Consider the following 22,801-nt stretch of genomic DNA (forward strand, 5'->3'; position numbering starts at 1 on the left):
ATATATTATATCTACGGATATTGTAATAAAGTAAAATAAAAATTGCCCGAGATTATAAACATAGAAAATACCAATTTCCTTTTTTTTTTTTTCATTTAAATATCGAGCTTTTCCCTCGTACTCCATTCATGTCCGTAGCGGGATGGCGAACTGATATGACTTTTCGTTTGCCAAGCAGAAGATCTTTAATTCGACTCATGTTTCAATCAAGCTTTTTTGTGGCGTTTCTAGCTCATATTGTGTTTCCAGTTTGGTTTTTCTCTAGCTTTACACCTAGTTTTTTCACCTTTGACATTGATCAGCCTCTAACTTGTAGAATAATCATTACCAGTATTGCTTTAGTTTATTATCTGTAAAAAAAAACTGTATTGTTTCTATTCATTAGACCTTTGGACATAAATCGAAATAGAAAACCCAAAAATACTGTAGGACCGTAAAAATCAAACCATAATATGATTTCTCAACCAATAATGAGGGTCATAAATAACTTCACTCACCAAAATAATCATAATCGTACTCCATTCAAACAAAAGAACAATTTTTTTTAAGTGCCCGAATTTTATATCATAATTTGGCTATTAAATCAGACTTTTCTCCTATTTTTCACATGAACTCCACACACTATCGGTTCAATCGAACTACTCGAACTACTTGATCCATTTTCATCTTCTTGAGTCCATTGTGCTTCCTTGTCAGGTACAATATTTTGCTGCTGGACATGAATTTGGGTCCATATACCTCCTATACCTCCAACTAGAACTACTCCGATCCAACACAACCAGGCTACAAGAAAATTGAGGACCAAACTTGGCCACCATCCACCATAAAACATAGCAAGCGATAACAATTCAGACACACGCCAGAGCCAGTACACTACCATCCCGCTCTTAAACCTCGCACTCCCTTTCAAGTGTAAGCGATATACAAAAACCACAAAGAATACAAGCACATCTAGTACAACCGTAAGAGCTCCAAATAACCATGTGTCTGCAATAGGCTCCCAAACCGAGCCAAACATAATTCCCCACAGATAAAAATTTCCATATCTCTCGTTTCCTTCAGCAGAAGGTAAGAATTCCGCACGGAACCACGGGCAGGTCAAAAGCACCAAGCAACCAACAAGAAACCCATGCCAAACTATTGGTTGCTCTTGTGGAAACTGATAAAATTGTAGAGCACTCGACAGAACATTGGTTTGGACGGATCCATAAATCCTTGGCGGATCTTGACGGTCCAAAGCGGCGAGTTTTTTGGACCATATTTCGATGGGCGAGCGTGTAGGAATATTGGCTTGTGTGTGAAGAACTGGGACCAGCAATAATATCAGCATAAACAAGAAAGAAAACGCCGTAATGCATTGAAGCTAAAAAAAACATATACACACGTTTTAGCTTGTTAAAAGGAAGAAGTCGAAAAGCAGAATCTTACAGTACTAGTCATATGGGTAGAAATTATCCATTCTCCTGTTCCACCATTCACTTTTGTACGCTGGTTATCCAAGCGAAATTCAATACTAGACGATCCTATCATTGTAGGCGTGTCGACTTGTACTCGGATAGTGTGTAACTCTTTTAGTTCCAAGCTAGATGGGTCCCATTTGGCTACCCATAGTGGCATTTCCTGGTTCCCAACAAATTCAGCCGGGTGTATATGCTCAATATTATCAATCCAGATCGATACTTGAAGTTGAGAGGGATCCAAAGACGAGAATACTAGAAATCTTAGGTGAGTGCTTTTCTGGATCTGTTCAAGTGGTTCCTTGGCTGGGATAGAAAATCGAGCTTCTTTTGGATTTGTAATCAACACGACTGGTGCAATGTCTACAGCATGAGGCCAAAGAACTGTTGTATTGTCCAGAGGAATCAATCTCTCGGGACGACTTTTCATAATTGCAGATGGTAAAGGCGTATCTACAAATGATATCAGATCATGGTCGATAGCCACAATCCGATACAGCCCGTGTTCTTTGAGATCACCAAGTTCCAGTTCCAAGGATTGTGTACTTGGGTGATATGCTTGAAGAATGTCGCCCAACCCTCCGATAAGACGATGAAGATGGCCGCAAAAATATGCACTTGTGTGTCGAGCGAGATCTCTATAGGTGTACCCCTGACTTGATACACCAAATACCATAGTTGTTGTAGGATAATGGGAAAACTTTCCATTGAAAAAAAAAAGAAACATGGTAATAAATTGTTAATTTTTTGTATGTTCCAATAATAAATAGAATATAAATCAGCGTATATATAATTTACCATGAATGTGTGATTGTAACTATCGCTCAGGACATGGCTTGCCAATTGATCCATGGCTTTGGATGTTAGATAACCAAAGAAATTGAGTGGACGAGATGGTCCTTTTTTTGGACTACATTTGAATTTAGAATCCAAGCATTACCACTGGATCGTATAAACCTACCAAGCATCGATTGCAATAAACTTGTATCGACCATACTCCAAGCGTTCTTCCCATGCATAAATACCGCCACCTTCTGCTATCAAAGATGCGCTCTGGCCATGAGTGCGATATAGATTCGCACGGGATTTCCAGGAAGGTAAATCAAAGCAATCGTGGTTTCCACGCATATCATACCATCGGGTGCCCTGAACACCTTGATCAATTGCGTAGTTGTAGAGTGACCACTCTTCAACATATTGCTGAGATGTAACTCTGCGCATATCTTTTGCATCTGTTAGGTCGCCGGTTACTACCACAAAAGAAGGTCTATTTCCATATTAATAAAGATGCAAAAGTGATGTAAATAAGTCATAAGCTTACTTTAATACTGGCAAAATTGATCGAATGAAATGCAAAAAATAATGAGTGTGGCCCTTTGGTCTAAACTTTGATATATGAAGATCTGAAATCTAAATCCATAGAGCTTCACTGTAAGTAAATCATTCTTTTCTTTTTTTTTAAAAAAAAAGGGGTATTTAAATAGATATCTTACCTGGACAAAGTAAAATATTCCTTTTGGTTCAGCTCCCATACTTATAGGTATAGAGCGATCCACATCAGCTGGAATTGTGTGGGTGGTCGGTATACGAGGAGCTCGTAAAGATGCTGTAGATAAACGAAATAGATACCATACTCTGCCAAAGCATATTAGAGTAAAGAGCAAATAAATCCATGCCCTGACAACAGCCATTTTGTTTCAAGAAGAAGAAGAAGAAGAGAAATCCAAAATGAAACAGACGATTTCATAATGTCACATAAAAGGAGGCAATACTTTGTTTTATTTATTTATTTACTTTAGTATTGGAAAAAAAAGAAGTAAGGTCCGTATTAGGAAATGTTGTTCTATCACGATTATCAAGGTTGATTGCAACCAAAAACAGAATTCAAGTAAAGAACAGCTTTTTTGTGTTGTCAAGCCAAACTACAAAAGTATCCTATCTGGAAAGAGTCTTGTAGTGGTAGTATATATTTCATTCGAGCATTATTTACTCTAGACTAAGTGGGGATAATGATCGAGTAGATAGATAATAGTGGTACCTGCAAGTCCATTTGCCCAACTAAACCAAGGTCGGGTAAACTGTGATGGCTCATTCTTATCAAATGATTCACACATCAAACCAGTTCGAGCTGACCATCTTTTAACCTCATCCAAAACATGTCTGATCTCAACCTCATCCACAGAGGTCTGTATCCGAACCAATAAACTCATAGGCCATATCATGTCTTGACCAGTATGTGGACCACCGACCCCACTGGCAAAGGTGCCTTCAAAATACCACGGGTTGTTCAGAGACAAAACAAATGCTCTCGTTGCTTGGTATACAGTGTTTGTACGAGATACATATCCCAGAATAGGAAGACTTAACAGACTTGGCATATTTGCATCGTCCATAAGCAGGTAGGATCCATAACAATCAACCTCGAATGCATAGATTCTTCCAAAAGTTGGATGTTCGACAATTCCGTGCTTCTCAATTGCTGTACGAACGGTCTGGGATAATTTTCGAGTTCTTTGCTCGATGTCGATAAGTAAAGGTGTTAATAGGTGAGGCACATGTTGAAGGTGGTCAGATAACATCTGGAGCTGAACTGCTAGTTGAGCATTGGCTGGAATCTGTTCTTGTTTGATACAGGATAAGAAAAATATACGATAGTATACAATAGTACTGTGGCGGGTAGAAGGGCACTTACAAGGTAGGGGAAGGTAGTTGCGTCGTCACTCGGCCGAAAGGCACTTTTTACTAACCCACATTCTCGTGCAATTCCCCCCCGTCCATTCTCTCCCAATGTCTCTGTTGGACGTTCTGTCGTACGTCTAAACCGATATCCATCTCCAATTGGTAACGGGAGCGGTGCCGACTCGGCTTTTCCGGTTTGACGTATAGAGTGGTGTGGTGACTCTAAGTCCATAATATCTCTTGTATCTTCCCAAGTACCTTTCATCTGATCATGGAGTACGATCAAGACACGAGGGACCGCTTTGAGCCACTCTGAGGACAGGAATACACCTTCATAATCTTGAGTGGCCTGGATATAGTTGTTTGCCAATTGAAAAAAATTGGCTATAGAATCCAATTCATACTAAGAACACAGTCTTGGATCAGTCAAACATAAGCAAGTATCTCAATTGATTACCATACTTTAGATTCCCAGACATAAGTAGCATCATAATTTGGAATCACACGATCGTCTGCCCCATAGCGTTCATCCTGCTTCGGCGCATCCCAGGGTCTTAAAAATGCATTTGCGTATGGGTCGTAATACAAATATGTTGCCTGAACGTTCAAGACGCCTAGGATTAATCGTTGTAATCTTGGATCTTTCTTGGCTATTGACGCATAAGGAGATATTTGGTTGGTCGAGTCCCTGATCCACATAGCAGGAACTAATTGAATATATATATATGTATGTGTGTGTGTCTGGGTAATGTTTTTTTTTATTTAATTTAAGCATAAATACTTACTGTCGCCAGTAATTAAAAATGCACGAGGATCATGGCTACTGGAAGAGTTATCGACGTCAAACCACTCAACAGTCGTATCTAGGGTATTTGGTAGACAGTTTTCCAAAAGAGTTTTTAAATCGCCATCGCGCATCTTGCCTGTGACATGTACAATAAACTCTTCTACAGCTGGACTGGTAAACTTGCGCTGGGATTGTGGAGGTCGGACGAATGGAACATTATAGATTGTAGGCTCATATGGACAGGGATTAGAATGACGTGATCCACATGACTCAGGTGTGAAATGAAACAAGTAAAGGACAGTTGTGATTAGTAGAATATATAACAGCAGTACTGATACACCACTAAATTTTCGCCAAGGTCCCAGTGTAAACGCTGAACTTATGGGTCTTTCTGGCATAGTAAGGCTCAAAAAGGGAAGAAAGGGCAGAGAGAGAAAGAAAGTAAAGAGTAGAGAAGAAAGGGAGGTTGATATAGTTTATTGAATATTCAAAACAAACAAGCAGTATATCTTTCTATAATTGTCTTTATGCTTGCACTGGTTTATTCTCTTTAACTGAAATATGCACGTCCAAGTCCCTTTAATAAATTTAAAATTGAATACTAAAAAGAAGAAGCAAAAACAGCACAATATAATACAATCTTTATTTTTATTAGTTCCAAGCAATAGTGAGGCATAAGACATACTAATAAAAGTGCACACCTCGTCAAGGGAAGTCTCTGGGAAAATCAAGGCGTATTGTTTACAAACAGACATACACAAAAAGGGATATACATTTGTAAGACAAACTTTATTGAACAGACAGTTCTGGTGGAGCTTATGAGACATACATGACCGTCTTTAGAGTATTTAATCAAAAGCAATGATTAATGTCTTTTAATATTTGCGCTTTACTAATCATTCACACCTACTTTCAATCATACTGCCTCTAAAATATCCTTCCCTTCGTTCTTTTCTTAACAAAAAAAAAAGGTTATAATATATGCCTAGTGTCAAAGACTGATAAACTTCCGAATTAAAGATGTGTGAAACTCGAAGGATACATTTGTCCCTTTATCCTCTTTTGTAATAAAACAGAATCTTCTATTTTTAAACAAATGATGTTTGAACAAGTATTTTGTAAGACTATAGTTCTTAATAAAAGCACAAAGTAAAAGGTACAATACAATCTATAGGTATAATTTGACTCTACATGAGAAAAAACCAGAGAGAAAGAAGTATATAGAAAGGATATTGATCACAATACATACGTCTTACTTGTAACCATCTACACTCGCGATCAAAAACGTTTCGACCCCCGCAAAAAAAATGGTTAAAAAATCATGAAAAAATAAAAATAAAAACATTGTTTTCTCCAAATATTATTAATCGAATCCAACATGCAAGACACAAATTCATCAGAAAACACCCACGGATCACATGAAATGACTAATCCCTATAAATACGGATGCATCATGTACATGCATTTAGCAAATTACGGGGCAACCCAGATTTCATTGGTGGTTGGCATGAGTCTGTCAACCGTCAAGTACATCATTAAGAGAGTGGATGAGACATAATCGCCTGAGCCAAGAAAAGGGTTCAGACGACCTAGAAAGATTGACGAGAGGACAGAACGACACCTTGTCCAAATAGTTTGTAAGGACCCCTTTTCCTCACTTTCTTGGCTAAGGGCTTCCCTAAAGAATATGGAGGTATTTATCTGTAGAAAGACAATAATTAGTTTTCTGAAGCGTTTGGGCTTCGGATCATATATCGCAGCTTACAAGCCAGCTTTAACCGAAAGCCACAAGAAAAGAAGGCTGGAATGGGCCCGTGAGCACGTCAATTGGACGGAGGACCAGTGGAGAGGTATAGTGTGATCAGATGAATCACAGTCCACAGTTGAGGGTAATTATGGAGGAGCTAGGGCAATCAGGAAAGTCGATGAAAGGTGGAAGGAAGAAAATATCATCGAAGGAACCAAGTGTGGGGAGGGTAATGTGATGATCTGGAGCTGTTTCTGGGCCGGTGGTTTCGGCCCTTTGGTGTCCCTAGATGGTAGCGTAAACCAAGACCAATACGCAAACACTTTGGCTCAGAACTTCCTCCCTTGGCTCCAACGTCTTTTATGGGAACAGAACAGGAGCTTCGTGTTCTACGAGGACAACGCCAGCTGTCATACTGGGTCGTATTCGAGGTGGTGGAAAGATAGCCATGAGATCCGAGGTTTTGACTACTGGACCGCTCAAATCCCAGATCTCAACCCCATCAAGCATTTCTGGTGGGCTCTCGAGAGGCGCATGAGTGACGAGAGGACCAGTATTAACAACGTTGAAGATTTGAAGGTCGTAATGCAACGAGAGTGGCAAAGGATAGGTCTCAAACTTGCATCAACTTTGGCCGGCAGCATGCAGCATCGATGTCAGGCTGTGATTGAGGTCAAAGGAGGTCATATGAAATATTGATCTTTTATTTTTTTTATATTTCAATAATAAACATATATATAATATTTTATTTGAAGTTTGAAGGCTTCAGCTATTATTAATGATAAGCAGTTGCATGTTGAATACATGCCATGATTTCTCTCATGCATTTTTTGGGCTCAGAGGTCGAAACGTTTTTGATTGTGGCTGTATATGCCTCAAAAGATACAAGCTGCTTTCAATACAGGGATGGAGTTGTTACTTCTGTTTGATTTCATCAGATTTTTAGAAAGTGATTGGACTTATGGGTTTTGAATATACGATTGCTAACAGTATCAATTGATGATCACATTTTAAGATTAATGCTCATCTCTTTCCATTTTACTTTTATTCTTAAAAAGAAATTCTCGGTTCTCAACAAAAGAAAGTATGAAAAAGACATTGGTGGTGATACATGTTTTATTTTTCAATTTTTACAGTCATTTTGTAGTATTGGGGTTGAGGATACGTCTATGGTTTATGGTGCAGCAATCTTACGGGGACGACGTTTCTAGCTAACCGGTCCAATTAATTGTGACTATTTGTCCGGGACCCGGTGTCTTTTTCAAATCCTCCAGGGCAAAATGGCGTGTCCTGAAAAGAATACAATATATTCAATTAGTGTCCCTAAATCTAGACTTGACCATAAAAACAATAATTAATCACACATACACTATATCAATTACCAACCATGCAGAAGATCATAAGCAGTTGTCATTAGAGTGTGACGCAAATCTGTTGAATATTTCACTACTTGTTGGCCTTCTTACGCGTATCATACCTTTTTTCTTTCCCAAACTTATATTCTCAGAGTCTGACAGTACCAATTGATAAGTAATCCCCATCCACTCTTTTTTGCCAAGCACAAAAGAAAATATTTATGAATATTTTGTATCCTGGCTGATATAACTATTATACTAAGAATGGATCCTTAGGGGCCAGATAGAGTTATTCCATACCGGCAGAAAGGCCACGATTTGTGGTCCGGTAAAATCAAAATGTCGTGCCCCATCAAGAAACGTCGCCCACCTAAAATTAGCGCTTTTAAATCGTTCAATACTCTATCATGACAGCGCCTAGTCCTACATCGGACGCGGTATCAACAGCAACATCGGTAGCTCTCGTTTCATTACAACATTGTTGCAAACACACAATGTTGATTTACCACGTATTCCTCGAGGGAAGAAACGATTCAACACATGCAAATTTATTTATATTTAATTATTGATGGATATTTCACGACAATTTTTGACGGGATTTTGCATGCCCATCTTGTTTTGATCATTTCGCTGTTTTGGACGACTTGCGTCGCCATGTCAAATGTGAACACATTTTTTCTGAAGTGACCAAATCGTCTAAAAAGCAGTGGTTGCAGCCAATGGTCAATGTGTCGACAAGCAAGAGGATTGTGACGTTTTCGGCTTCAAGATATCTGTATAACGTCAAGGCAACAAGAATTCTGCATCATATAGTGGTTGCTTTAGAGTCAATTGTTCTTTTTGAACCTGCTAATTTACCAAAATCAAGTTTGTCATATCTAAATGAGTTCCAACGAGTTCATATATTTCTATTGGAGACACTGGATCAAGATCTGAAAGCATTGTCTGTGTGGCTCTACGGCATCAAACGGAGCCTGAAGAATTGAATGCCGACGAGCAAAAATCGTGAAGAATCATTTATTTTGTATTTACCAACTCTGTCGACAACTGCACTGCAGCAACCTTGCAACGCGAGCTCGGCAACAATGACGCACTTTGAAGGCAACTATGAACGAGCATGGTGGGTGGGTCAAATCTTACCTACTATTCGATCATTTCTCAATAAAACAGATCGACTTTCCTTCGACTGGTGTCAACGCAAGTTGAAATAACATGCTCTGGCAGACATAGATCCGAAACTTTGGGAAAAAGGGAAACCATGGTTTGCAGATGGGCTTGGCTACGATTGGACTGGTGGTAAGCGCCTGGTAATGGAAGGCTCTTCAGGACAACACGAAGAAAAGATACCCAAGACCGTTGATAATAGCGTAAAACAAGTTCACAGTATGATCGAAATGCTCAAATGCATCGCCAATACCCACACAAATTCAAGTTTCAGTACATTTTTACTAACCAAAGTATTTGACGTTCAAACAATGAAGACGACAATTATTTTGTCAGAATTACAAACGGACTATGAAGGAAAGTTTATCCAAAGACAGTTTTGAACTTCTGATATTCCAACACGCTACGAAGACCGAAACAAATGGGTTCGCATATTTGATATTCTTACATACTTAATGAAAGCACTTGAAGTACAGATGATGAATTTGGACTCATTGGGTGACTAGGAGCAAGGAAATGTAGATGTGCATCTTGGAAAAACCGTTGGAGCTAACTTATACTACGTTTGTTGATTTTTTTGTGACAGAAAAAAAGTATCAACTCAAACGGCCCTAAATAGCCTGAAGCGACCTCATATCACCAGGTATCCAATAAAACGTATAGTGACCTATAAACTTTTTATCTGTGTAAGCACCTATCTAAACATGGGGAGATATTTCGACTTATATTTGCTTGAGATAGTAACTGGAAAAGGAACACAACGAGAGATGAGTCTTCGTATTGTCTTTTATTAAAAGTGAAGGGGAAATTCATAAGCCAAAATTATCTCAGTAAAAGACAACATGTTTCAACTTGAATGATCAGATTTCGAGTTCAATGAAGTACAACATAACTATAATCCAGATTTTATAGACCCTGGGCCAAAGGTTGTTTTTTCTGCAACAGAAAGGCTGTGAACCAAAACATATAGTTTACTACAAGGCACAAATAGCGAATACTACCACATAACACGGTCGTCAAAATATCAAGCAGGTCAACAGAGGTAGAAAAAGCAAAATGGAATTGAAACAATCCAAAAGCCATACAATCCCACAAACAGCGTTTTAAAAAATAAAACTTACTTAAAAAAAGAAAAGGAGAAAGGTTGTGTGCAACAATCTAGAAAATATTATAGGTGGATTTGTTTCAAATATCAAATCATGAAATTGGCCTGGAATTCTGATAAATACGCCTTGTATCTATAATACTTGCACTCTTTTGCCAACCCCCCATAGTAGTAAAACCAAACTTTCATATACATGATTTAGACCGTAAAATGATTCTCTTTTAATCTATTTGGTGAGTTGATTAATACCCATTTTGATACATCCAAATTAAAAGTCTTTTGAAGGTACCCATCGAAACTCAACACCCAGCAGGAACAAATTCAAAAGGCTAATACTTAAAACAATGAGAAGAGTTTGGGTATCCTTTTTTATTTGATTTTCACCGAAAATGCTCAGTCTGAGTCTTGTGCTCCATAGCCAACTGTATTACATTTTATTTTTTATTTTTATTTTTACGTCGTGTACCCATATAAAAACCACAGCATTGCTCTTTATGGTAAACTGTCTTTCCAATGCACAAAATTGATTAAATTCCGTCTTGGTTATTTACAAATAGTCATTCCTCTCCATCATGTTGGCATCTGACTTACCATGCGAGATTCTCATCAATATTGCAAACCTCGTTTCATTCAAAGACAAGTCTCCTTGTTCACTCACTTGCAAAGCATGGCAAGCGCCCTTCCAAGAAGCGATGCTGAACGAAATAGTGATATATGACCAGAAGCAACTAGAGGAAATATGTGACGAATTTATTACTAATGATATTGTATATCAAAAAAATGGTCAGTACATGCGATATCTCTACTTATATGGGGAATTCCAGGCAAGCGATGAACAGCTCCATATCCTTCAGCAACACTTTCGGAATATAAAATACCTTTATGTCAAGCAAGCTCGTATAAGCAACTTCAACTTTGGAGCTACAGCAAACTGGAGACTTTGGGATGCACTAGTCGAGTTACAGATCGTCTTGGATGATGTACGTATTGAAAATGCAGAAAGAAAGTTTCTCGATATCATGTCTTGTCTACCTCGCCTGAAACGGCTGGAGCTTATCCGTCATACTTGGCTTCCGGTGCGACTAAGATTCACACTCGAAGATTTTGAAACCCTTCACGAACACTTGCCACAACTGAAGAATCTAAGTTTGAGTACAGATCTGACAGTTCTTTCAGCCGTAGATATGATACATATTACCGATGTATCTCCAGCAAAGGGCCTGGTATTTTTTGATATTGATAGTAAAACTACAGATTTTCGATGGCTGAGTTACTTTGCACGGAAATACCCCGCCTTACATACCTTGAGGTGGGCAACCTGTAATAATGAAATTACACTGGATGAACACCAAGACGAAGCAGTCGCTTTATTTAAAGCAATCCCTACTGGGTTTCAGAACCTGAGAATAGCCTCGATAAGAAGCGAGGAATGCCCAAAAGGAGAACATCTCATCTTTTGGAGATCATTTTGTCCGTCCAATATACCCATCAAACATTTGACGTGCAGACCTTATTTATCCAAAAATACACCAGAAGTATTCGAAGAAATTATCAAGACATGCATGCGCTCATTCTCAAAAACGCTTGAGAGTCTCTCCATCAAATGTCGGTTCATATTCAATACTCCATTTACAATCACAAACTCATTCAACCACTGTCCCCGGCTGGTTTACTTGAGAATTGGATATTGTAATACATCGATTGAATTGGACGTTCTTCTGGAGCTTTGTGCTTCTCTAACAAATCTTAGACTTTCTCGCGGGCGACTGCTTGTTAGCTCAACAGCTTCCAAAAACGTTTCTATGTGTAAACTACGAGTGGTAGAAATCCACAGATCGACCGTCAGTGCTGAAACGCTCGATTATATATCATCCCGCTGCAAAAAATTGGACGACATTCAACTGAAAAATACAAAAGTTATAGGATCTATTTTCCAAAACACCAGAAGTCTCTTTATTGACATGTCAGGAACTCGTTTTGAGAGATTTTGTTTCGAGAATGTGTGGTTCAGCACATTAGAAGATGACGAAAATGGCAGCAGCAATCTCAATCTTATAGTTATTTCTCACCCAACTATTGATCAACAGACAACAGATACCCTAAACACCATACCTTCAGAAAAGGTATCTCCAAAGAACACAATAGAGTACACCTGGCTATATTCCTCGTATAAGAAGGACAATAACAATAGCTGGAGTTCTGTAAATTGGAGGCTATCAAAAGGCCAAGCAAACTGGGCAAGAAAGTACTTTCGTAACTTTGAGCTTAAAAGAACTTTAGCCGGAACAAAGTATTCTTTTGATAGCACTGTTGAAATAACCGGAGAAAACTGGAAAGAGCATCTTTTTAACGGCTTTACTACACTCAAGTGCGGATACATAGCCAACCTGGACGTTGCTGCTTAATTACCTAAATATCTTAATTACTACCACTATTACTATTACTATTACTATTACTTTGAATTATGTACATACTTGCTGTATATTTAAAATAGATTGTGGAAATTTCTCATTAAAGCATGAATAGTTTCTCATAAATGTTATATGTATATAACCAAAAGAAAAAGAAAAAGAAAACAAAAAAGCATAGACAGTGTTTGTAAATATAACATATTATTATTTAAGTACTCTTAAAGAATGAAGATCGTAGAGCTCTAGATAATTTTTACTTATTCTAGTTCATTAATTAGATAGCTTTTCAATGCACTCAACATTTCTCCTGAAAAAAATATCAACAATCTTTAATCGATGGCTGGATCATCTCGTCGATTTAAAATCATGGCACCCTTACAGTATTATGAGCATTTGAATTTTTTTTTAAAAAAAAAACAAACGGTGCGGATAGATATAAATTAACTTTATTGGATAAGCCCATTAAGGCCTTTGTTTTATCTTTGGTTAATCTTTTCGACCTTTCCACACCAAGGATCATTTGTATTAAGTACAATTATAAGCACAATGAGATTTTACAGCAATAATTTATTCATATTATTAGGATATTATAGCCCATTATTGTGTTTACCAATGAGCATGAGGCTGTTTAGGCTCCTGTATAATGTGTTTAATAAGGGCTTATAAGTTTATGCTAGTATATATTTTGTACTTACTATAGTACTGAAGGACTCAGGTTTTGGTTGTAAAAGATGCAAAATATCTTTTGTTAAATTTAGTTGTATTTCGGATGTAGATGTACGTGGGCGTTTTATAGCAGTTATGTACTGTAATACATCTTCATGCGAAATTTCCCATCGTTTAGCCTAGTAATTAGAGTTAAAGTTAGTTAAATTAATGGCTTGTCAATGATAATGCTAATAAGAAAGCAAACCCTAACCTGTCTTCTCGTCTCTTCGCAATACTGCCCTTTATTCAATATCAATATGAGCACCAGCCGAAGTACAGGAGTAACAATAATGTCAAACAATTCTATAATTTCATAATAGTTAAAAAAGGGTCGCTTATTTATATTAATGTCCTACCTGTTTCTTTTTTGCCTTCACGCGGCAATTTGTTCAAGTTGAATCTGCAGAGTTCATCAAATACGTTATGGGCACATAGTACTTCAGTTCCTCGCTTTTTTGACGCAATACGCAACAGGAGGTTCATCTTTTCATTATATAAAGCAATACTCGTAGGAGAGACTATGATTATTATAATAGATGGTAAGATTCTAGTTTATTACATATATATCATTTATTTACTTACTATCCTGTGGCTTGAATTGACCTTCTCCAGTCTGTCCTTCAAATATCGCGTCCAACCTATGGCATATAAAATTCTTTCTTTCTAAGAAATTCAGTACAGTGTACGTTCCCGCTCTTTCGGTCAGTTCATATAGGACAGACATCGCCGCCAGAGCAGTAGGCTTCCAGACATCATCGCTGTATATGGTGTCGTAGTAGATAGTTTCTAGAAATGATGGGTGACTATTTTGGACAGAATCGGAGATGAAGTGCTGCAATTTAGTTAATGGTAGCGGTAAAGTATCCTTTTGCTGTGTTGGCGGTGTGATTAAGGCAAGATATTTGCTGAGGGTGATATACATGTTTCCACGGACCATAACAGAGCCGTGGCTATCCTGTATACAATTGACAATCCCAATAAAGATTTCTGATAAATCCATATCCGAAAAATTTGGGAGACTATAGACAGCATTTGTTCCGGGTTTAATCATCACAATCTTTTCTCGGCGAGGTGTGGTATTGATTTGATCCATCAGAGTCAGGATAACCTGACTCATACCTTGAAGCATCGCATCATTTTTGTCTGCCAAACGAGGTAACTCTGGAAGGAGCATCTGCAACAGGCCATATATAACCTTGAAGCGTCTATTGGATCTGAACAGTTCGTGACATTCCAATACAGATATTTCGACAACCTGTTTCCAGGCCTCAAGACAGCATAACTTTCCATGTGCAATTTCACGTTTGTGGTTTTGGATAACCATTACATGGATAATTCGCCGGATTTCGAGCTCAATTTTATTCCATTTGTTGGTATCTGAAGGGTCCTCCATGTGTTGAATACCCCTGAGAAATTTGTAGGCAGACCAGATGTCATAGACAACGCATCCATGTTCATTTGTAACCTCAAACCGTGTGTCATCAAAACCTGTAAAAAAGTCCAAACAGAAATCTTTCGGAGAGTCCTTGGTGTGGTCATCCCAGATGAAGTTGAGCGAGCTGACAATCTCCAGAATCTTAACAAGCGGTTGCTGGAGCACGCGTGTTGCTTGAGGAGATGCATTCTTTTCAGGAAGTTCGCCATCGCCATACAGAAGTTCAATTAGTCGACTTGCATCAGATGTTCTTCCAGAAACAGCTGCGGCATGTAATTCAAGTGCAACTGAGTGAAGGAGCCAGGCACGTCGAAGGAGCTGTGATCGAAGAGAGAAGAAGTCGATACTATTTTTTGTTCCGTCAGGGTAAATAAGGGTTCCTGGTAACATATGAACAGGTGTACTTTGGTAGCTTGTTAGACCGGATGGCATTGCTTTGAATTGCTCGTAAAAATAGTTTTCTCTGGTTCTGAGATATCGCATAACCGGTTCTGAGGTCGACTTTTTGGAGCAGAGTTGGTAGATCAATTGGTAGCACTTTTCAGCCAATAGTGGATGAGTTGCAATGAGTGGCAGACCTTTAGCACTCACGCCTGATCGTAATAGGTCGAGAATGGAGTGAAAGCTGGTGGGAATAGCATTACTACTGAGAGGATCTTTTATACTAACTAATCCCTTCCCATTTTTAGTTTCAAAACCTAAAAGGAATTCTGTGAGATTAGGAGAAGATTTGGATTTTACAGAATTATTTAGGAGCAAGTCAAGAATTTCTAGACGGATCGAACTTTGAATACGTCGTGGAGAAGTTTCGTTGAGCTGGTGAATATTGTCGGCTACTGTCTCGGCACGCCAGAACGGAATATTGTTGAGATCATACATATAATCATTAAAAGTGATAGATTCTGAGTAGTCTAATCTGAGTCTTTCACTGAATCCATAGATAATTGCGTCCGCTTCACTACTTGCTTGTAAGACCATGGTAAGCTGTTTTCCAAGGCCACCAGTGTCCAAATGCACATAATTTCCCTGTTCGCTCTTGACTGTCATATCGTTTAAGGAGGGATCGGCAGAAAGTGTTTGCAAGATTTTGGCGCTTAGCGAACAGATCTCTTCATAGTCTTTGCTGTTAACAAGCTGGCTGATATTGATAAGAACCTTTTGGTGATGGAGCATTAAATGGCTAAACATAGTAATAGACGGGATAGGCTTGAAGTTAAAATCCCCCAAGACAATATCAGGGGAGGATGTTTTTGTCAGGGAACGTAGGATTGTGGGCACCAGCAGGTTGCAAAAGGCGTCTTGAACTTCAAGGGCTTTATCGATGATCGATAGACATCTCGCAACGCATTCTCTCGAAAACGTAGGCATGCTTCTCCAGCTAATTGAGCCTTCTGTCTCGTGTTCTAAGATACTAAAAAGCTTTTTAGTTAATCGAGAGTCTGAGAATAGGCGAACGAAGACCTCAAATCCGGGGTGGGTAATATAACGTAAGAGGGAGCTGAGGATTTCTTCCGCGCCAGTTTTCTGCTGGTAATTTATGTCGCCCCTCCACCAATATACTAAGGGTCTCAAATCAAAGGACATGATGCAATTCTCCAAGAGTTTAAGACATGCTTCAGTAAGTTGCCATTTGCATTCTGAATGCATATATTTGAAAGAATCCAGCTGGAGAAACACGTTTTCAATAATAAGAGATATATACGGTTCAGCACCCGGGTTCTTTCGATTATAGCCAAGTTTGGAAGGAATAGAAAAGCCCGTTGTTTTATACCCTGCAATCAGTTCATTTCGTTCATTTTGAGGATGGATAAGTGATGTCAAGAGTTCAATAATTGCCAAAGTCTCGGGGTAAGTGCCAGTAGATTGTTCGAGCGAAAGGTCTTTCATGAATCCAACTTGTTTTGAAGCCATAGCTTGAGCACGGGTCAATCCTTCCTTTGGTGGGTGATAAACAAGGAATTGTCCACCTTCTAAAACATCCCACATCTCCAGAGCATGGGATCTTCCAACTCCATTAATGTCTCCACCACCAGAAGAGCAAAATGCTGCGAGGGCACCGTAAAGAGCAGCGCGAAGTTGTGTTGAAGTTGGGGAATTAATCATATCAATCAAGCTATTCTGGACATTTAAGATTTTATCTTCCCATAAGAATTTTCTCGCATCCACGTAATACAGAACCACTTGCTTTAAAAGGTAGAGAAATGTCTTCAAGAGGTTCTCTTCATTTGGAGGAAGACGGTTGATACGGTCTTCGGTACTAGTGTGCAGCAAAGGTGCATAGTATTGAAGAGTCTGAACGAGGCTCGCCCATGAGAAGAAATTATTTACACCCGACTCATATGTGGTTGTATATCTTCTGAGATAGGCGAAACAAGAGCGTGCACAACGTTCTCCTGTCGAAATCGACCCCAAGAAATCATATACCGCTTTTACTGTACTTTGCACTCTGATGCTTGCTGCCCATTGTGTGAAGATGTATAGACCACCTTCATCATTTGTCCAGAACTGAAATCCTGCATCAATACGATAACGATAGACGCTGGCAAGGAAAGAAAAGAAATCTTCTAAATCATGACATCTTTCATCTTTGTTGTTTAAATCTGTATATATGATAGATGACTGTTGTGTGGGTAAAGTAGCCGGGTTTGAATCTTCTTCGCGATATTTGAGGGTTTGTAAAACGCTTTTCATATTTCTGATAAACGTGCTTGCCAAAATGTCCAGCTCATGTAAAACATATATATGAAAATCTTCGCGAATAAATGCATTGAATAGTGTAAAGTCTCCAAGGTTGACAGCTCTATCTGTCACCATATTTCCATCGTCATCTATCTGATCTTTCAATACTCCCCGGTAAACGTTATTTTTTCCGTATTCTTGTTGAAACTGCAGTAGATAGTTGTTCATAAATACAAACGCCTTTGCTGATATCGCATCTTTTACAAGTTCAGTAAAATCTCCAGTACCCGTTACTCTTTCTTTGAGACCCGGTTTTGATAACGAGGCATGCTCCAGTAATATGACCCATTGAATAAATATTGTCGCTTTTATAGGAAGTACTGTCCATGATTGATTCATTATTCGCTCGTGAAACTTCTTTAAGAATTCTTCATTTTTGGATAAATCCTTGCGCTGGTAATCGTCGTCCATATTAACATGATTCTCTGGTGAAAGAATAGCGATCATGCAGATAATCATATAAGGTGTAGCGTAATCTTTGAGGTTTGCGTTTTCCAACATTCCCAAGAAAGACAGTACGTCTTCTGGTTCTGGCCAAAAAAGAGAGCCAAGGTGATAAAATATCCTTATCAGACCTGTACGCTCCTCCACTAAGTGGTGCATTCTGTATTCTGTAATCTCTTCTCCCAGCTTTCCCTGTCCAACCCCATTTGCCAATCCAATAGCAGGAGTTGGCTGGGCATTTGATAATGCGCCGGTATCCATGATTGAGCTGATATATTCTTGGTATCTTTTAACAGTCGCAATCAGTTTCGCTATAAATGATCCACTTGGTCCACCTGGTCCACCTGTTACTGTTGACAGTTGTTCCTGAGGTAAACGAGTTTGCATGATATCGTTCATGAAATCGTAGCAAACCAATCGTATGTCGTTGTTTACACTTGCATCTTTGGCCGTTGTAAGAATAACTTCGAAGCATTCTAGGAGATATTCATGCTCTTGGTGGTAAAGAACGATTGAAATGTCGATAGCATTATCCTCTGTGTATGATACCTCTTCCAACCCTCGTTTTAAAAGAGTGGCTGCTGTGTACTCATTAATATCTAGTTGGTCGGAAAGAAATATGGCTTTCTGTGCGAATTCTGGTGCGATCTTCTGAAGAGTTCCATTGATATATGCCTTGCCTGATTAACATGGCATGTTAATCGATCCTTTCTCTGTCTCATCGATTGTACATTAGGTCACCTGTTACCTTGATTGAGATTGGTTCTGTGTGCTGTATTTCTGGAATCATCGTCTAGAAGTCGTAATAGTTTAGGCTTGCTTAATTGAAGCTTGGCTCTGAGATCAGAAGCCAAAACAGACGACTCGGAGGTTCTGGCTCGACAGATGTCATCGTGAAGGGTACGGGCTTCTTCTGTCCAAGTTGGAATACCGTACATTTAAATTATATAGTCTCTATCGGGTCGAAATTTTCCCAGTAAAGCTCTATTGAGGTTGTGATTCTGAATTATATATAGTATTATAGGCTAACCTACTTTATTGAATAGAAGCGCGATTGTGACGAAGAGGCCAACGCGAGGACAGCAAAGGGACCAAAAAAACACGCGAAAAATGAAACGGGTCTGTGTGACTGTATTAATACGTCATGGTGTGGATGTATGAAACTTCTTAAAGTTCAACATTAGTAGACCTTTTGGTGTTTTGAGCAATAAAGTGGCAAGGGTTTTTGATATCTTTTTTAAATTCTAAAAAAAAAATTCCTTTACCAAGTCTGTTTGGATATTAGTTTTGATTTCATTTAAACCTATAAAGTCAAAAGTGGCCTTGTATTCAATAGGACAGTTGCCGAAGCTGAAACAAGAGATATGATATTGGCCCTCTGAGCCGTGTTCTTATTATCAGTTTTATATATAAATAAAGTTTAAGTCTTTATCAAGTTCCTCCTTTATAAATCTCGGTCGTATAAATGAGATTAGTTTGTATTTTCTACTTTATATTTATTGGTGAGAAAACAAGAACCTTTGTACCCAGGTATAAGGTGCGATGTGAAATAGAGTTTATCCAGTAGGATGGGAGATTTACATGCATAATATAAAGTTATTCAAGTATAATAGCTTACCAACGGTATCTTGGGTGAATCTTAGGCGGTAAACAGGAGGGAATATTTCTATATTTTTTGAATTCCTGTCAGTTTTTGTCTCACATAACAACCCTCCTGAAGAGCTTCTTTTGCTTGTCTTCTAGCACTTACAATTTTAATGGCACGGGTAAACCTATTAAGGAAAATATCATGTCTAAATCGGTTAAGTATATTCCAGAAGTTCAGGACAGCAGTAAGATTTCTATTCCACACATTATGCTCAAACTGTAACGAAGCCATGTTCTCAAAACAATTTTGATTTGGTAAATCTGTATGGATTTATAAAAAGTATTAGTAATAGAAAAAATGATGACTAGCTGTAATATTCCCCTTAGAAAACTATGGCAAGTTACAGTTGTCATTTGAATGGGGTTATATTAGCGAGCGTTTTCGACTTGCTTGAAGGTTCAAAGGGAAAGCCGAGAGTACGAAAAATAGTGCTTGGAAGTACTAAATGTATCAAACAAACAAAGATCGGATCCATGCTTATGAGGTAGACATCTAATTACTACACCATTGATTGCTTCATGGCTTTTATTGTGATATACATACCAGTTTTTCACCATCAATACAGAAGGCCAACCAAATTCAGCACTGATCTTTCTTGCTAGACATTTGCTGGCTTTGGAATGGTTAATATATGAGGAAAGGTGAAACTTGCGGAATAAATATTGATGACTGGTTCGACTTTTGGTACTTGCGTAAAAGAACCAGAAGATAGAGATACTTACAGTAATATAGGCATCGTCGTGATAATAAATGAGCTCATAATTTCACTTTGTCCTTTCTGTTATATAAAAGGAAGTGCTATGATCAAACAAGAGTAAAGAGACATAAGCAAAAATATCTAACGTAATATATTCATCAAGATCGAAGAATGGATCGCGTGGTAGCTCGGTAAGGAAGATGCTATTGTTTAATGCGGTGTGGGTGACGATTGTGTGGACTTTAGTAAAAAGAACTCGTAGGGGTCTAAGGAAGTCTGGGTTCCATCCTGTTGCCTTTATTGATGCCTCAACAGTAAGGGCTCGGAATGGGGTAGCTTCGTTTATTGTCTTCTAATCCACAGTGGACTAGAGATACGAGGTTTGGACAGTGCTTTTGAAAGTGACAATTACTATGGATTATATACTAAGATATTGGGTAAGTATGTATGCTGTAGGTCGGTTGATAGATTACTTACAAGAGTAAAGGATAAAAGTATGTAGAGTTTAAAACTCTTTCCTGTCAATCGTACTTTTTTTTATAGACTTATATATATTATAGCAATTTTATAGCTTAAACTCTTACTAAATATCACATAAAGGTACTTCTTTACATACTTCTTCAATTATTTTGATCAATAAAACCCATAAAATCTCGATATAAAAGTAGAAAATATACGAGTTTGGAGTTATAAATTCTACCATTTCTTATAGTGATAGCTAACACTATGGCACAATCGGGTTTATGTCCTTAATAAACAATACAAAAAAACTATTGCACCACTAAAAAAAATCTTTGCTACACAATCACACGCTTTTCTACTACTGCATCTGATTGCTCCTTGTATATATGTACCAGCTGTTTTTCTTGACCATGGCTTCTTCAGGTGCTGCCCAACGATATTCATATTGCTAAGAACCATCGTCGGTTTCTTGGAAGACTTATAAAATTTCCTACCGTTTGTCGAATTAACATTTGTCAGAAATACTGAATTAACTAATTGGATATCACCAGTGCTGGTATTTTCACTCAATCTTGTCGATTTTTCTGTAATGCCTAATGGAGCCACCTCCACAGTGGGTGTAAGTACAGTCCTGTTGCTAGACAAGATTATGGAAAAGCATTGGCCACAGCTACTGATGTGCCCAGCTTGTACCTCAATAAAATTGATAGTATGGTGTTCTCTCGTATAGTGAATGTATTCCCTGTAATTCTTTCAAGATTTATCTGAATGAGCTGGAAGTATCATCTCGCTAAGATCCATCCTTACAGGAGTTTTGCCTTTCGGCTTAAGTGGTATATACGAATATTGTATAATCCAGGTATATGTAGGCAGTTTACTGTCAAATTGTAATAGTTCTATAAAATATGAGCGTCAGAGCTAGTTGCTGTATAATTGGATATGCCGTCTCTCCCAATTTCTTCACGTACTTGAGTACTGTAATATTCTTCAAGAACGCTTAAACGGTACATCTTTCGATTTTCGCGGCGTGGAATTGAAAGGTAGATAATATAATCTGTAACTAACTCACATTGATCGAAAGCTCATATTCGCCCTTTTTTCAGTATCCAGTAGTCTCAACTGATTCTGGAGTGACTCCTCACCCTGTGCCTAATACATAGACATTGATAGTAATATCCTGTCCCTGTTCCTGTATCATTGGTGCTATGGATAAACCATTCTTGATTTTTGCTATTTACAGCCACCAGCTCATACCCATTCTGGGCTGTTCTGACATTGGACATTGGCTGTTCCATTTGTGATGATTCTGACAAAGTGACATTGTTAAATCTCTCTTAAGGTACTCTATATGTACGAGAGCTTCTCGTACGGTGGATATGATTGCCGTAATATTTCCTAACAAGCCAATTATTCACATGCAGTATAGTTTCTTTATCGTAGCTTGCATAATTTATCTCCTAGCCCTCCGTTTTCTTACCTTCTCAGATAATACTGTTACTTTCACTTCTATCGAATTGGGCGTAAACCTCAGAAAATATTGTTGCTTTTTTCCCAATCGATAAGAAAGCTCAAAGCTTGTAGTTGGTCCGTAGCTTGCGTCAAGTATTGTTTTTTTTTGTTCTTGGACTTTTCCAGCACAAGAATGTTGTCCAAGTAGTATATTGACTTTATTCATTGTTGGCTCGGATGTTCCGGAACATACCTCATCATTTTTAAGAATACTCATGGTGATATGGCCAGTCCAAATGCTAAAGGCTTTTACTGATAAATCAATCCCTGATGTTGAAAGGAGAAATACTAGTGAGGTTGAGGGTGAATCGAAACATATATATAGGCATCTTTTAGATTTATCTTTAATTAATCATTTCGATCTTTCTACACTAATTGTTATCCCAATTCAGACCCACACGTTTTTTTATTGTCTAGCTTTAGGTAAGCTGAATTCACTTATTTTATTAGAAAA

The 22,801-nt window shown here is 38.3% G+C and overlaps 7 protein-coding genes across 7 annotated transcripts; 3 read left to right on the top strand and 4 right to left on the bottom strand.

The window, feature by feature from the left end:
• Positions 1-583: 583 nt before the first annotated feature.
• Positions 584-3,148, bottom strand: PHYBLDRAFT_65631 (hypothetical protein; the record flags this gene model as incomplete). Its single annotated transcript, XM_018441500.1, has 6 exons — positions 584-1,363; positions 1,429-2,157; positions 2,256-2,367; positions 2,419-2,724; positions 2,779-2,867; positions 2,951-3,148. 6 exons carry the CDS (start codon positions 3,146-3,148, stop codon positions 584-586), a joined length of 2,214 nt encoding a protein of 737 aa, XP_018290360.1.
• A 300-nt stretch (positions 3,149-3,448) lies between these two features.
• PHYBLDRAFT_57333 (glycoside hydrolase family 125 protein) lies at positions 3,449-5,321 on the bottom strand (the record flags this gene model as incomplete). The annotated part of the gene is made up of 5 exons (XM_018440235.1): positions 3,449-4,072; positions 4,150-4,289; positions 4,395-4,539; positions 4,599-4,843; positions 4,922-5,321. The coding sequence occupies 5 exons, from the start codon at positions 5,319-5,321 to the stop codon at positions 3,449-3,451; spliced, it is 1,554 nt and encodes a 517-aa protein (XP_018290361.1).
• Positions 5,322-8,432: 3,111 nt separating this feature from the next.
• Positions 8,433-9,011, top strand: PHYBLDRAFT_169460 (hypothetical protein; the record flags this gene model as incomplete). Its single annotated transcript, XM_018436076.1, has 2 exons — positions 8,433-8,534; positions 8,730-9,011. 2 exons carry the CDS (start codon positions 8,433-8,435, stop codon positions 9,009-9,011), a joined length of 384 nt encoding a protein of 127 aa, XP_018290362.1.
• PHYBLDRAFT_146523 (hypothetical protein) lies at positions 9,012-9,572 on the top strand (the record flags this gene model as incomplete). Its single annotated transcript, XM_018431667.1, has 2 exons — positions 9,012-9,153; positions 9,250-9,572. 2 exons carry the CDS (start codon positions 9,012-9,014, stop codon positions 9,570-9,572), a joined length of 465 nt encoding a protein of 154 aa, XP_018290363.1.
• Positions 9,573-10,866: 1,294 nt separating this feature from the next.
• On the top strand, positions 10,867-12,699 carry PHYBLDRAFT_146524 (hypothetical protein; the record flags this gene model as incomplete). Its single annotated transcript, XM_018431668.1, has 1 exon — positions 10,867-12,699. The coding sequence occupies one exon, from the start codon at positions 10,867-10,869 to the stop codon at positions 12,697-12,699; it is 1,833 nt and encodes a 610-aa protein (XP_018290364.1).
• Positions 12,700-13,130: 431 nt separating this feature from the next.
• PHYBLDRAFT_187354 (hypothetical protein) lies at positions 13,131-19,087 on the bottom strand. The gene is made up of 7 exons (XM_018439370.1): positions 19,066-19,087; positions 18,780-18,985; positions 13,996-18,711; positions 13,770-13,931; positions 13,625-13,716; positions 13,401-13,550; positions 13,131-13,341 (listed from the first exon to the last, which is right to left on the bottom strand). The coding sequence occupies exons 2-7, from the start codon at positions 18,967-18,969 to the stop codon at positions 13,312-13,314; spliced, it is 5,340 nt and encodes a 1,779-aa protein (XP_018290365.1). The 5' UTR covers positions 18,970-18,985; positions 19,066-19,087; the 3' UTR covers positions 13,131-13,311.
• An 86-nt stretch (positions 19,088-19,173) lies between these two features.
• PHYBLDRAFT_65625 (hypothetical protein) lies at positions 19,174-22,564 on the bottom strand (the record flags this gene model as incomplete). The annotated part of the gene is made up of 12 exons (XM_018441499.1): positions 19,174-19,275; positions 19,297-19,421; positions 19,650-19,770; positions 20,234-20,396; positions 20,523-20,728; positions 20,854-20,906; positions 21,077-21,124; positions 21,231-21,475; positions 21,646-21,734; positions 21,807-21,898; positions 21,995-22,124; positions 22,316-22,564. The coding sequence occupies 12 exons, from the start codon at positions 22,562-22,564 to the stop codon at positions 19,174-19,176; spliced, it is 1,623 nt and encodes a 540-aa protein (XP_018290366.1).
• Between the last annotated feature and the right edge of the window lie 237 nt (positions 22,565-22,801).

Source organism: Phycomyces blakesleeanus, assembly GCF_001638985.1.
Source record: "Phycomyces blakesleeanus NRRL 1555(-) unplaced genomic scaffold PHYBLscaffold_13, whole genome shotgun sequence".
NCBI lineage: Eukaryota > Fungi > Mucoromycota > Mucoromycetes > Mucorales > Phycomycetaceae > Phycomyces > Phycomyces blakesleeanus.

Excerpts from the sequence above, each read along its gene's own strand:
- PHYBLDRAFT_187354 (XM_018439370.1), bottom strand. The coding sequence starts at position 18,969 with ATGTACGGTATTCCAACTTGGACAGAAGAAGCCCGTACCCTTCACGAT. Across the intron at positions 13,932-13,995 it reads TCAATTCAAGCCACAGGATA|TCTCTCCTACGAGTATTGCT; the intron begins GTAAGTAAATAA and ends TAATAATCATAG. Across the intron at positions 13,342-13,400 it reads CTGAGTCCTTCAGTACTATA|GAGCCTAAACAGCCTCATGC; the intron begins GTAAGTACAAAA and ends CACATTATACAG.